Raw genomic sequence first — 15,210 nt, forward strand, 5'->3', positions numbered from 1 at the left:
CGTGGATGAGCCCACCAATCACTGAAGAAAAAGGCTGGGAGATTTGACTCAGAGATACAAATCTCAGGACAGAGGCCTGGGATGCTCGCCTCCACCCCCACAAAGTAGGAAGTGGGAGGAGCCTTTTGGGGGGCAGCGGAAAGTACAGCCACCAGATTCTCATTCCCGCCTCGGCCCCACCCCCACGGCACAGCACAAATAGGAGGAGGGGCCGTGTGTGTGTGTGTGTGTGTGTGTGTGTGTGTGTGTGTGTGTGTGTGTGTGTGTGTGTGTGTGTGTCTTAGACGGCCTGTCCTAAGGAGTCTTAGCCTGCGGGGCACACTGTTTGAGACCAGGACTAGGAAATGTCCTTCAGGGTAGTACCGGCCAGCTGCCTTTCTTGATCCAACCCCTAAGGAGGAGGAGGAAGGGCCCATGTTTGGAGGCAGGAGGAACTAAAATTCAGTACTACGGAGGTCAAGCCTATAGTGCCTTGGAGGAAGTCTTTGTTCTAAGCTCCCACCATTTTAATTTTATTTATTTATTTATTTTTGAGGCAGGTCTCTTTAGCTCATGCTGATCTTGAACACACTGAGCAGCTGAGAATGACTTTGAATTTCTTATGTTCCCACTGCCTTCTGTCCTAGGAAACTGGGGATGAGGGTGGGGAGGGGTTACTGGTTTTCTAACTGTCCTACTCCCCGGAGGAATTGGAGGTCACAGCTGATGGAAACAGTCCTGAGAACTTGGGACCGACCGGCTGTGTAGGGAGTTTTGTTTTGTTTGGGCTGGAGATGAAATCCGGGGGCCTTGCCGGTACAAAGCATGCACTCTACTCCTGAGCCCTGAGGAGTTTTTAGGTTTCAATCTGAGCAAGCATGAGGAGATCTTATAGTTCAATACATGGACCCCACCCCCACCCCTAATTCAAAACTGATGACTCTGAGAAGATGAGTCCCAAGAGTCCCAAAGGGAAAGCCGGGCCAAGAGCAGGAATCACAGGCAGAGGGTAAGAATCAGAGGCAGTGAGCCGGGCAAGGAGAGGCTCCGCCTCCAGTCTGTCCAGAACCCGCCCCGCCTGACAGCAGGCTGGGTGGGGTCAGGCGGCTGGCCGTGACTGTGACTCAGGTTTCTGTGGGCAGCCAAGGCAGCCGGCAGGGAGGAGCCCAGACCGACAGACAGGCTGGCCAACTGCAGTTTTCACCTCAGCTGTCCCCTTTTGGGGGAATGTGGGAGGCTCTTGATTAACTAGCTGCGTTGGTCTCCCAAGACCTCTGTTTGCCTCTGTCCCCCTTCACAGACCCTCATGTAGGGCGCCCCCCGCCCCCAGGTCATGACACAGCACGGAGAATGAGAGACCTCTGCCTCTAGGGAGGCCCCAGAATGTCTGTGCCACAGGGAGAAGGGTATGATAAAGACTGATCGTGCACCCTCAGGGAGAGACTGAGAGAAAGAGCCCTTAGCCCTCCAGCCTTCCCCCAGCCTTGCTGGCTCAGTATCTGGACAGACCAGTTGTCATGGTGAAGGCTCAGTGGTGGGGAATCACAGCTGCTGCAGAGTGAGGCAAGCAGGCCAAAGTGAGACTGGCCTCCCCAGCACAACTCCCCCAGGGCTGACCGCTAAGGAGAGACGGTTGGAGCCAAGCCCGAACGGCTGTGGTCAGTGACTATGGAACTTTTGCCATGGTGGTGGGTGAAGAGGGTTCGGTCAGCTGGGACATTCCTCAACATTCGTTGGGCTGTGTTTTGATTTGCTGGACTTTTCCTGAAGGGAATCACATTCTACGCTGCTGTGCCTTTTCTGTGCGCAGTATCTGTGCTCGTGTCTCATTAATCTTTGCAGTCACTGAGAGAACGCCAGCACCCGGCCTCAGATGGCAAGCCCGGGCTTAGAACTCAGCGCGGACTGCTACCACAGCTGGCAGCTTTGTTTTCTGGGAACTAGGCAGTGTAGCCGTTCTAGAGAAGAGAGTGTGGGAAAGTGGCAAGTGGCTTGGAATTTATTTAGAAGACTGGATCATTAGGACACAGGTGATAGGATGCCAGGGCTGCCCGTGTTTGGGTTTGGGAACAGATGGCAGTTGGAAGAGAAAGCCATTAGCTAGCCTGACACAGGGTACATTCAAACATTATTTTATTTATTTATTTTTTTATTTGGTTTTTCGAGACAGGGTTTCTCTGTGTAGCCCTGACTAACCTGGACTCTCTTTGTAGACCAGGCTGGCCTTGAACTCACAGTGATCTGCCTGCCTCTGCCTCCCAAGTGCTGAGATTAAAGGCGTGTGCCACCACTGCCCGGCCAAACATTTAAAAAAAAAAAGATTTATTTATTTATTATTTATACAATGTCCTGCCTGCATGCACACCTGCACACCAGAAGAGGACACCAGATCTCATTATAGATGGTTATGAGCCACCATGTGGTTGCTGGGAATTGAACTCAGGACCTTTGGAAGAGCAGATGGTGCTCTTAACCTCTGAGCCATCTCTTCAGCCCTACATTCAAAACTTTTTATAATGAACTTAGATCTCTGTGTAAGCCATTGCTAGTTTTCCAGGACGTCCTGGGAGCTTCTGGAGCTGAACTGTAGCAACAGAAGACAGTTTAAAACAGGGACTTTCCAAGACCAATCTGGGAGAGGAATTTGCAGAGCATCTCAGAGCCAGTCTTGGGGGAGGAAAATAAGGACGATCTGAACAATACAGGACTACCATAAGGTGCGGATGCCACCTAGCGGCCAGAATGGCGCAGCCAGCCCGGCCCTCTGCACTCGGGGGAGCAGCAGTTCTCGGTTAACTATGGGCGGGACTTCCGGTGGAACAGTCCGGTGTTGTAGACTGACTTTGGTGGGCCGAACCACAAGTCCCGTGATGCTCCGCGCCAGGCAGCGCAGGCGCAGTGAAGCGGGGCCGGTCTGTCCTAGAAGCTGAGGGGCCGCGGCTGGGTTGAATCGGCGTCTCCTGGGGTCTAGCTAGGACCTGGGCTGCGACAAGGTGTGGCGAGGCGGCGCTGCGCGGTGGGCACCATGTCGAGGCAGGCGAACCGTGGCACCGAGAGCAAGAAAATGGTAACTCTGAGCGCGTGACCCGGAGGGCCGGGAGGAATTGAAGCTTCCTGGGAAGGGGCCTGGTGCTGGCGCTCCAAGGGATTGTCAAAAGAGTCCTGCTGTGAGCTGTGGGATGGGTCAGTCCCTAAGCGTCCTGCGCTGGGGCGGATTGGAGAACCCTTGAGTTGCCTCCCCCTCCCGCTACGCCCGGTTCTCTCAGGTGATCTATAGGAGTAACAACCACTTCCTGATCTCTTACTGTGTGTTTGGTGCTTGGTTATTGCTTACATTATGTCATTACCACAAGGTAACCCTACTAAGGTGGATAATGTTATGGCTATAGTTACAGCTCAAGGAAGGTTATGTGACATCCAGATTTACACGTAGGAAGGATTGGGATTTGATCCCATGTCTCTCTCTACCTCCAGAGTGAGAATATTGAGTGTACAGTATGGCGTGAGACTAGCTTAGACAGTGTCTTGTCAGAAGGGAACTTGCCGTCTAACACATTAAAGCGTGAGCCCCCCCTAAGTACTCAGTGGCCCCTCTAATGGTTCAGAGAGATAACTCTGATTCCTTTCCTGACTGACCTGGGAGGAGGAGTAGGACAGTGTATAATCCCAAAAGGCTGGGCTGGGTCTGTTTTTCTCCAAGCGAAGAGGCGTTTCGTTTCTTTGGCATGTTGTTTTGCGGAACTGCCGGTGCCATACCTTTGTTTTGGAAGTTAGAACTGAGCATGTGAGGGTGGAGATGTAGCTCAAGTTGGTCGAGTGTCTGCTTAGCCTGCACAGGGCCCCGGGTTTAATTCCCAGCATCACATAAACGGAGCTTGGTCACACACACGCCTGCAATCCCAGCCCCGGGATGACAGAGGAATAAGATCAGGAAATCAAGGTCATCCTTAGCCCATAATAAGATGGAGAGCAGCCTGGACTATTTGAAACTTTTTTTCCTTCCTGAGCCAGGGTTTCTCTGTGTACTCTTGGCTGCCCTGGACTCGCTTAGTACACCAGGCTGGACTTGAACTCACAGCGATCCACCTGCCTCTGCCTCCCGAGTGCTGGGATTAAAGGTGTGTGCCACCACCGCCCGGCTTGAAACTTTTTTTTTTAAAGAGTTATTTATTTATTAAGTATATAATGTTCTGCTTGCATGTACACCTGCAGGCCAGAAGAGGGCATCAGGTCACATTACAGATGGTTGTGAACCACCAGGTGGTTGCTGGGAATTGAATTTAGGATCCCTGGAAGAGCAGTCAGTGCTCTTAACTGCTGAGCCTTCTTTCCAGCCCCCACTTGAACCTTTTTTGTTGTTGTTGTTTGTTTGTTTGTTTGTTTGTTTTTTGAGACAGAGTTTCTCTGTGTTAGTCTTGACTGTCCTAGACTCACTTTGTAGACTAGGCTGGCCTCAAACTCACAGCGATCCGCCTGCCTCTGCCTCCCAAGTGCTGGGATTAAAGGCGTGCGCCACCACCACCTGGCCACTTGAACCTTTTTTAACACATGCAGACCCCAGGGGTGAGGGTGGGTGCATCAGGTTATAGATGTAGCTCAGTGGCAGAGTGCATATGCAGGATACCCAGTTCAGACTTCCCCAAGAACCAACTGGACAGTCTAAGGGTGCGTGTTTGGTAGATCAGGGAACCTGTGTGCTCCCCTCTCTAGACAAACAAGCCCTGTTATCCCAGGCTAATTCTTAACCCTTTCTCTCTCAGACCATTTTCTGATGATAGCAATGGATCATTTCTACACAAATATTAAATACAGGGGCTGGAGAGATGGCTCAGGAGTTAAGAGCACTGACTGCTCTTCCAGAGGTCCTGAGTTCAATTCCCAGCAACCACATAGTGGCTCACAACCATCTGTAATGTAATCTGATGCCCTCAGATGTACACACAGGCAGAGCACTGCATACATGATAATAAATAAATCTTAAAGTAAAAAAATATTAAATGCACAAGCACATACTCAGCATAGCTGGGTTTGATCCTGGTACGGCAAACACAAAATGCAAAAGCCCTCCATCATATACATATATTCATTTGCATTTCCCAGAGATTTGTGGGCCTTTTACTCTGCGGATGGCTAAGAATTACTTTCAGAAGACTGAGGATGTGGTTAAGCAGTGCATACATTCACACCGTGGGCACTGGCACGCGTGCGGGCGCACACACACACAGGAGGGGGCATTTCTGGAAAAAAATAACAATAGTTGAAGCGAATGTTGTGCTAGAAAACAATGTCATGTTGAAAAAGATACATACATGTTCCTTGGCATTTTTTAAAATATTTTATTTAATTTTAGTTTATGTGCGTTGGTGTGGGGGTGTCAGATATTGGGGCTACAGACAGTTGTGAGCCGCCATGTGCGTGCTGGGAATTGAACCCCGGTCCTTTGGAAGAGCAGGCAGTGCTCTTAACCACTGAGCCATCTCCCTAGCCCCTTCCTTGGCATTTTTAATTAGCTAGTTTCTTTAGCTATGAAGTGGGGACAGGGATACCTAAGATGAGAGGAGATAGTGTGAAATTTAAGGGGAAAGTGTTTCTTTGGTGATAGGTGCAGAGATACTTAATCCTTAGTCTTTGTATCTTGTTATCAGTATGTGTTTGTTTTCTCCTAGAATCAGTATTGATGTAGTTTGTTTCCATTTGCTTGTTACACTTGTTACATAAACCAAGCTAGCCTAGAAGCCACAGAGATCCCCCTGCCTCTGCATCCCAAGTGCTGGGATTAAAGGCAAGCACCACCACACCTGGCAGTATTGAAGTATTATTATTATTATTATTATTATTATTATTATTATTATTATTATTATTTTATTTTATTTATTTATTTGTTGGTTTTTCGAGACAGGTTTCTCTGTGTTAGCCTTGGCTGTCCTGGACTCGCTTTGTAGACCAGGCTGGCCTCGAACTCAGTGATCAGCCTGCCTCTGCCTCCTGAGTGCTGGGATTAAAGGCGTGCGCCACCACACCTGGCAAAGTATTATTTCTTAAGTTTGTTTTTGTCTTTAAATTTGGTTATTATTCTTATTTTATCTATGTCTCTCTGTGTGTGCCTGCATGAGTTTATGTACACTATATGAGTGCAAGTGCCCTTGGGGCCAAGAGTGTATTTTGTCCCCTGGAACTAGGGTGACAATGATTTGCCTGATGGGATGCTAGGAACTGAACCTGGGTCCTCTGGAAGAGCAGGTAGAATTCTTAACTTCTGAGCCATCTGTCCAGCTCCAGGATTGAAATCTTTAGCATCACTTTAGTATGCATGTGCAGTCGCCCCTTCTAGTGTTCTTGTGTGGTGTCCACGGAGGCCAGCAGCTCCTGCCCTCAAGGCTTCTACAACTGCTGCTGCCTCTGACTGGAACAACCTTCTCCCAGATGCTCACATAGCTCACGCCCAGTTTCACGCATGCTCAGATCCTACACCTGAGAGAGGCCTTCCCTGGACCCCTGACTGTTCTCTATACTTCCCCTCTGGACTGGTGTCGTCTTGGCACTGTCTTTTTTCATTTTAAATATTTCATTATAAATCCTGTGCTTACTTTTTTGTTTTTTGTTTTTTGAGACAGGTTTCTCTGTGTAACCCTGGCTATGTAGACCAGGCTGGCCTGGTCTAAAGATGTGTCCCACCCCCCCACCTTCCCACCCCCCAAGCTACTTGGTTATTTTCAATCTGTCCCATGGGGATGGGAACTGAAGGCGGGGGCAAGAGTTTTTTCCCTTCAGTGCTTTAGTCCTAGCATCTAGACTGTGTCTGCCACTGGGCAGTCTGACAGCTGAGTGAATGAAGTTAGGGAATGAATTTTCTTCTTCCTTCCTTCCTTCTTTCTTTCTTTCTTTCTTTCGACAGGTTTCTCTATGTATCCCTGGCTGTCCTGGACTAACACTTTGTAGACCAGGCTGGCCTCAAACTCACAGTGATCCACCTGCCTCTGCCTCCCAAGTGCTGGGATTAAAGGTGTGTGCCACCAGGCCTGGCTGAGTTTTCTTTTTTTTTTTTTTTTTTAAAAGATTTATTTATTTATTATTATTTTTACAGTGTTCTGCCTGCATATACACCTGCAGGCCAGAAGAGGGCATCAGATCACATTATAGATGGTTGTGACTGGCTGAGTTTTCTTACTCAGTTCTTGCAGACACCTACTCAGGGCTTGACGCATGAACATGTGAGCCCTGTGGCCACCTCTGCGAATGAGACAAGCTTTTCCTTTGTTTCCAGGCTTGCTTCCAACTCCTGTTTCTCCAGTGCTGAGGTTATAGACATGTGCCACCAAACCTAGCTATTACACCCCTCTTTTCTTTTCTTTCTTTCTTTCTTTTTTTTTTTTCTTTTTTGTTTAGGTTTTTCGAGACAGGGTTTCTCTGTGTAACAGTCCTGATTGTCCTGGACTCACTTTGTAGACCAGGCTGGCCTCAAACTAACAGCCATCCACCTGCTTCTGCCTCCCGAGTGCTGGGATTAAAGGCGCGTGCTATCATGCCTGGTCCCCTTTTTTTTCTTACATAGATTTGCTCATTTATTGGCGAGTGCGCATGGAGGGGGGATGTTAGTTAGGATTACTGTTGCTGTGATGACCAAAAGCAACTTGGGGAGGAAAGGGTTCATTTTACTCAGAGTTCCATGCAACACTTCATCATCAAAAGGCAGGGCAGGAACCTGGAGGCAGGAGCTGAGGCAGAGGCCATGGAGGGGTCCTGCTTACTGGCTTGTTCTCTGTGGCTTGCTTAGCCTACTTTCTTTGGGGGTGCGGGGGTTTCAAGACAGGGTTTCTTTGCGTAGCTTTGGTTGTCCTGGACTCACTTTGTAGACCAGGCTGGCTTCGAACTCACAGTGATCCGCCTGCCTCTGCCTCTCAAGGGCTGGGATTAAAAGCATCTTCGACTACACTTGGTTTTGATGTGCTCCTCTTTGCACTCTTTGGGGATGATACCCCTCTAGTGGCCCTCTTCCAAGTACCTAGCCTTGAGAACATAATTACTATATTTCAAATAAACCTTCCAAGACCTTCATGGTTAATGTTCCCAGGTAATTTGATGTCAACATTTGTCCATCAGACTTCACCCGAGCCCCAGCTGTGCAGAGATGAAGCTCTAGATTCTAACCTGAGTAAGCTGTGTGACCTAGACACAAATGTTCCCAACAACAGGGACATTGTACTGGCTGGGACTGGATCGTGATTTATTGCTTATTTGCTGACATTCCCCTACCACCAGTGCTGGGGATTGAACTCGGGGCCTAGGCCATGCTGCGCCAGTGCCCGCCACTGAGCCCTATCTGCTCAGTTTCTTCATTATTGTGAGTACCGGCTTCAGCATCTTTTGAAAAAAAAAAGTTTTTGTTTTTGTTTTTGGAGACAGGGTTTCTCTGTGTAGCCTTGGCTGTCCTGTACTCACTCCGTAGACCAGGCTGGCCTGGAACTCACAGAGATCCATGTGCCTCTGCACCACCACACCCACCAAAAAATTAAAAAAATATATATTTAATTCTATTCTATGTGCATTGGTCTGAAGGTGTCAGAATCCTTGGCACTGGAGTTACAGACAGTTGTGAGCTGCCATGTGGGTGCTGGGAATTAAACCCAGGTCCTTTGGAAAAGCAGACAAGTGCTCTTAGTTACTGAGCCATCTCACCAGCCCTGACAAAAATTTTTTTCTGTCCTGTCCTGGACTCACTTTGTACACCAGGCTGGCCTTGAACTCACAGAGACTACCTCTGCCTCCCGAGTGGTGGAATTAAAGGCATGCGCCACCATGTCCAGTGCTGAAAAAATTTTTTTTAAAACTCCAGTACAGTCGTAGTGACAGATATGCTGACATTATGGGATGGGTTGGAGGTGGATGGAAAATGTATATAAAGCTGTCACCTGGCCTTCTTAGTAGAGTTGTTAGTCCTTAGGTACATTCAGGTCTTTACACAGTGCTACCATAAGAGCCTTCCCTGATGTGTGTTTTGTTTTAACTATACCGTAGCCCCCACCTCAGTTTTATTTATTTCATGTGTGAGTGTTTTGCCAGCATGTATGTCTGCATACCATGTGTGTGTCTGGTGCCTGAGGAGGCATCAGATCCCCTGGGGCTGGCGTTATAGACAGTTATGGGCCTCCAAGCGTCCGTGTGGAAACTGAACCGAGGGCTTCTGGAAGAGCAGCCAGTGCTCTGAGCCGCTGACCCACCTCTCCAGCCCTGCGCCACTTGGGTTTCAAAAGCATGAAGGCCTCTAAGTTCTGTGTTTAGTCTGCTCATGGCCCCAAATAGACGAGGTTCACAGCTGAAGCTGGAGGCAGACTTGCTTGGTGATGGAAGGTGTGGCGAGCCTGCGTCAGCACCCATTCCCAGACTCCAGGCAGGTCCGTTGTGTGGCAGAGAGCACAACCGCCCGGGACCCTGTGAAGTGGGGCCGCTGCCGCGTGTGTAAGGAGCTTGATGACACTGAGATTTGCACATCGGTGGGTGTGCCGCGTGTGTAAGGAGCTTGATGACACTGAGATTTGCACATCGGTGGGTGTGCCGCGTGTGTAAGGAGCTTGATGACACTGAGATTTGCACATCGGTGGGTGGAGCTCTTGGAGCCTCATCCAAGGGCTCATTAATAATAGACGGAAAGCTCTCCTGATTTAATGCGCTCGTGCCAACCCTCCGGACTGGTAACTGCTGGATTGTCTCCATCCATTCATGCTCGGGCCAGTCTAGTGCCAAGCCCTTGACTTTACTAAAAAATTCCCTCCTTAATAGCTTCCTTTCAGTTGCCATATTTGGCAAACAGTCTCTTGGAGATGCCCTGGTCCGGCTGTTTCAGTTGAGTTCAGAGAGCTTCCTGCTCCCAACATTGATTTTCTCTGACTCTGGTGCAGCCAAGGTTTGTTTAATTGAGGGGGCTTATTAATATTGCAGATATGTGGTCGAGCGGGCACGTTGAGCATCGCCTGGGAAACGTTTGGGTTTTGTGCCCCCAGACGTCGTTTTCAGTACTCAGCTGTTTAACCGTGAGCTGGTCATTCCGCATTCTGGTCTCAGTGTCTCTTCTGGGCTGACTGCTGCCCAAAGTAGCCTGTTCTGATCAGGTGTGATGGCAGAATCCTTTAATCTTAGCACTTGGGAGGCAGAGGCAAGAGGATCTCTGAATTCAAGGCCAGCCTGGTCTACATAGCAAATTTCAGGCCAGCCAGGGCTGCATAATGAGTTCTTTTTTTTATTTTTGGTTTTTCGAGACAGGTTTCCCTGTGTAGCCTTGGCTGTCCTAGACTCACTTTGTAGACCAGGCTGGCCTTGAACTCACAACGATCTGCCTGCCTCTGCCTCCCGAATGCTGGGATTAAAGACATGCGCCACCACTGCCCTGCAAAAGCACTGTTCTTGCAGTGACCCCACCACAAGGCATGTGATGTGGGAGAAACACAGGGTTGTAAGGTGCTAGGCATTAATGCTTTGGACTTTTTTCTCAGAAGTCTTGAAGTTATAAAGTGACTTCCTCTAAGTGTGACAAACTTCTCTCAGAAAGGAGTGACTCGGTGGCAATCTTGATGGATCCATTGGTTTTGTTGTTGTTGTTGTTGAGTCCTTTTCTGAGGGATCCACTGGACTAAATGTGCTCTTAGCGTGTTTCTCAGGGCAGAGCACGCTTCTGGCATGCCCAGCACCCTGGGCACAAACACATTTCTCACCTTAACTCCAATAGTGCCTGGCAGTCTTGGTGTTTTTATCCTGGAGTCTTACTATTTGCAGTTACACACACACACACACACACACACACACACACACACACACACACACACACACGTCTGTTTCCTGGGGGGGGAGGGTGCGAGCACACATGTGTTCATCTGGGCGAGTACTATCCCACTGAGCTACATCTACCAGCCCATAGTGAACTGAAGGCCAAGCCAGGTAGAACTCACTAGCCCCCTTGAAATCATCTGTGGCTTGGGTTTTTCTAAGTGTTTTTTACCTGTATGTATTTATGTATGCACAGTCATGTGCTGTGGTGCCTGTTGATGGAGTCAGAGGACAGTTTGCAGGGTTCGTTCTCTCTTTCCACCATGTGGAGCCGAGGGATCAAACTCAAGTTCATCAGGCTTGTTGGCAAGGGCTTTTACTCTCTGGGCCATCTTGATGGCCCTGTTTTTCTATTTCTATTTTATTTTATTTTTTTAAGATTTATTTATTTATTATATATACAGTGTTTTACCTGCATGTACCTTGCACTCCAGAAGAGGGCACCAGACCTCATTAGAGATGGTTGTGAGCCACCATGTGGTTGCTGGGAATTGAACTCAAGACCTCTGATCTTAACCATTGTGCCATCCTGCCCCTATCCCTCCCCCCTGTGCCTCCCCCTCTTTTCTTTGAGACAGGGTTTCTCTTGTAGTCCTAGCTGTCCTGAACTGTCTTTGTAGACCAAGCTGGCCTTGAACTCACAGAGATCCACCTGCCTCTGCCTCTCAACTGCTGGGATTAAAGGCGTACGCCACCATGCCCAGGCTGGCTTGTTCGTTTTATACAGCCCAGGACCACCTGGCTGGTGGCTCCACTCACAGTAGGCCAGGCCCTCCCACACTAACTACTAATCAAGGGCTGGAGAGACGGCTCCGTGGTTAAGAGTGCTTGGTGCTCTCGTCAGGGCCTGGAGGTTCAGTTCTCAGCTCCCCTCCACACGGGGCTGCACAAGCAGCCCTAAGTCCAGTTCCAGGAGTTAGTAGTTGCCCACTTCTGTCCTCCATGGGCACCTTCTATGGCCAGTTGGTCCTATCCTGTTGACTACATGGGGTGATGTCCCTGCACATAGGCATCCAGGTGGCCTTCCCTTGAATCTCAGTGCTTGTAGCCAGGCTGACCCAGACCTGAACCTTTCATACTGATGGCCTCTGAATCCCTTTCAGAGTTCTGAGCTGTTCACCCTGACCTATGGAGCCCTCGTCACCCAGCTGTGCAAGGACTATGAAAACGATGACGACGTGAACAAGCAGCTGGACAGAATGTAAGTGCCTCTCACGGGGCAGCAACAAGCTCCCAGCACACTGTGCCTGTGCTGCCCTGTGACACTAACATTCAGGGCACAGTTTCCAGTGAGCTCACTCACAACGTGTGTGAACATTACCCCGTCTCCTCCTCCTCGTGCTGGGAACAGCCTTATGTTTAGATATAAGACATTTCGGCCCTTAATGATCTGTTCTCTGATTCCCTTCCCAGGGGCTATAACATTGGAGTCCGGCTGATTGAAGATTTTTTGGCACGCTCAAACGTTGGAAGATGTCATGACTTTCGGGAAACCGCTGATGTCATTGCTAAGGTCGTTTACCTGGGCCACCTGACCCCACAGAAGCTTGCCGTTGCCTACCACTCTCAACTGTCTCCCTAATTTCCCAGAAGACCCATTAGGCAGCTTTTTGGACCAAAGAAACTGCCCTGGTGGTTTGGGAATAACCCAAGAGCGGCTGGGGTCCTTCCTGTGCGTTGCGGCCCCGCTGTAGCTGAGTGTGGTGGCGGATGCATGTGATCCCAGCAATTGGGAGGCAGACAGAGGAGTCACAGCAAGTTTGTAGTCAGTCAGGTCTACATGGTGAATTCTAGGTCTGCCATGGCTACATGGCAGAACCCTACCCACAAGCAGAGGAAGCCAGCAGGTTTTGCTGAGATTAAAGCCTGGTTTTCTCTGCTTTTGAAAGTGTAGTGGAGCCGGCGTGGTGGCGCATGCCTTTAATCCCGGCACTCGGGAGGCAGAGGCAGGTGGATCGCTGTAAGTTCGAGGCCAGCCTGGTCTACAAAGTTAGTCCAGGTCAGCCAAGGCTACACAGAGAATCCCTGTCTTGAAAAACAAAAAAACAAAAAAGAGAAAGAAAAAGAAAAAGAAAGTGTAGCGGAGTATTACAGGGAATTGAGAGTATGCGTGTTTTGGGCCAGATGTGACTCGGGCCTATAATCCCAGCACTGAGAAGACAAAGGCAGGATGATTGCTGCAAAGTCAAGTCCAGCATAGGCTATGTAGTCAGCCCCAGGCCAACCAGCCAGTGCTGGCTGAACCCTGTCTCCAGAAAGAAGTCAAGGCAATGTAACTCCTCCTTCAGGTAGTGGGTGCGTGCTTGGTTGTACGGCGCTGAGGAGAGGGCCGGAGTGTGACATGGGCACTTCTCTTCCAAGATCTCTAAAGATTTGGAGGTCACAGTTTGGATAGCCCAGTCAGTCTCCCCATAGCGCTGTTGTGTGTTCCCTGACAGGTGGCATTTAAGATGTACTTGGGCATCACTCCAAGTATCACAAATTGGAGCCCAGCTGGTGATGAATTCTCCCTCATCTTGGAAAATAACCCCTTGGTGGACTTTGTGGAACTTCCTGATAACCACTCGTCCCTCATTTACTCCAACCTCTTGTGCGGGGTGCTGCGGGGAGCCCTGGAGATGGTGAGTGCAGCGCGTTACCCTCCGCGGTCTCTGAGCTTGTGGCTGTTTGGTAAGAGCTTGGCTGAATGGAGGAGAGAAGAGGGCTTTGCTTACCCAGCCCCTTGCTGCCCGGGGGCTGCTGCGACAGGATCCAGGTCAGACACCTCTTCCTACTCATGGTCCCAAGACCATGCTGCTGTGAGCATGCAGGGCAGCCCCGTCCCCCTGGTTTCCTGGGCCACAGTCTCAGTGGGTTGAGGCCCGCTCTTTCTTCTTTCTTTTAAAGATTTTATTTATGTGTGAGTGCTCCACTTGTAAGCCAGAAGAGGACATCAGCTTCCAGTATAGTTGGTTGGGATCCACCGTGTGGGTGCTGGATCAAACTCAGGACCCCTGGGAGAGCACACAGTGCTCTTGTCCACTGAGCCATTTTTTTTAAAGGGACTGATTCCCACAGGGACAGGACTGCCATCCCTAATATTCTTTTTCTCTCTCTCTCTCTTTTTTTTTTTTAGAGACAGGGTTTCTCCCCGTGTAGTTGTGGCTGTCCTGGAACTCACTTTGTAGTCTAGGCTGGCCTCGAACTCACTGCCTGTTCTTCCAAAGGTCCTGAGTTCAATTCCCAGCAACCACATGGTAGCTCACAACCATCTATAATGTAACCTGATGTCCTCTTCTGGCCTGCAGGTGTACAAGCAGACAACACTGTATACATAATAATAAATAAATCTTTAAAAAAAATTGTTTGGGAGCCAGGCATGGTGGCACAGGCCTGTAATCTCAACAACACTCAGGAGGCAGAGGCAGGCGGATCTCTGAGTTCGAGGCCAGCCTGGTTTACAAAATGAGTCTAGGACACTCAAGGCTACACAGAGAAACCCTGTCTCGAACGCCCCCCCCCAAAAAAAAAGAAAAAAAGGGATGTTTTATACATTTATATAGTTTATATAGTGAATTTTAGTCATTTACACACGCACTGCCCCCTCCCCCACTCCGAGGGGTTCCTCACAGTCAGTGGTTTGGCATCCATCCATCCATTCTGTTCCTCAGGTCCAGATGGCTGTGGAGGCCAAGTTTGTCCAGGACACTCTGAAGGGAGATGGCGTGACAGAAATCAGGATGAGGTTCATCAGGCGGATTGAAGACAATCTCCCAGCTGGAGAAGAGTAAGATCTCTAGGACTTGGGGCAACCAGGAGGAGCACCTGCTGGAATGAGAAAGGCGGGGCGTGCCCGCTGCCCCTGGAACTCAGTGACTTTTAAACTGATGTTATATATTCTTCTGACCTTGTTTCCATTCTTCACGCTAATAAAGAGCAGCCTGATGGCTTGTTTGCCCGACAAGTATGCACTTCAGAAGGGGGAGTCTTTGCTCTGTTTCCCTTCAGAGGGGCAGGATGTACTTGCCCTTGGTTGGACTAAAAGCTCAAACCGTTTTACATTCCTGTGAATTTTCCAAAGCAAAACCCACTTTGACCCCGTTAAGGGACAAGCCTGACAACTCCTGGGCCTTCATGAAGCCATTGGCAAATGGCTGTAGGAAGCCTTGGGTTGTGGAGGGGAGGGAGAGCGCTGGGAAGGGGTGGGTGAGGATTACTGGCTCTAGTGACACACTGTAGTCTTGCCAGGCCACGGAAGCCAGTCATGCCGGAAACACCGGCTTCTGGGAAGCTGCCCAGGTCTCATTCCTCCCTGCTGTTTGGAGGCAACATCTCTTTTTATGGAGGGTCCATCCTTTTTTCTTACAAATTCTTCAATAAAGACACATTCTTGAGTGAAGTCCCAACCGTGTCCTGTTTTCCTTCTGCTCAGCG

At 49.5% G+C, this 15,210-nt stretch overlaps 1 protein-coding gene across 1 annotated transcript; it reads left to right on the forward strand.

Annotated features, from left to right (window-relative positions):
- Nucleotides 1-2,852: 2,852 nt before the first annotated feature.
- Nucleotides 2,853-15,175, forward strand: TRAPPC3 (trafficking protein particle complex subunit 3). Its single transcript, XM_084784897.1, has 5 exons — nt 2,853-3,046; nt 11,901-11,998; nt 12,211-12,310; nt 13,236-13,418; nt 14,448-15,175. The coding sequence occupies exons 1-5, from the start codon at nt 3,005-3,007 to the stop codon at nt 14,565-14,567; spliced, it is 543 nt and encodes a 180-aa protein (XP_084641023.1). The 5' UTR covers nt 2,853-3,004; the 3' UTR covers nt 14,568-15,175.
- Nucleotides 15,176-15,210: the final 35 nt, after the last annotated feature.

Source organism: Acomys minous (assembly GCF_964271855.1).
Source record: "Acomys minous genome assembly, chromosome: 6".
NCBI classification, from domain to species: domain Eukaryota; kingdom Metazoa; phylum Chordata; class Mammalia; order Rodentia; family Muridae; genus Acomys; species Acomys minous.

Bases quoted from the DNA above. Each gene is read 5' to 3' on its own strand.
- TRAPPC3 (XM_084784897.1), top strand. From the start codon at position 3,005: ATGTCGAGGCAGGCGAACCGTGGCACCGAGAGCAAGAAAATG. The intron at 3,047-11,900 runs GTAACTCTGAGC...AATCCCTTTCAG, and splicing joins GCACCGAGAGCAAGAAAATG to AGTTCTGAGCTGTTCACCCT. The intron at 11,999-12,210 runs GTAAGTGCCTCT...TTCCCTTCCCAG, and splicing joins AACAAGCAGCTGGACAGAAT to GGGCTATAACATTGGAGTCC.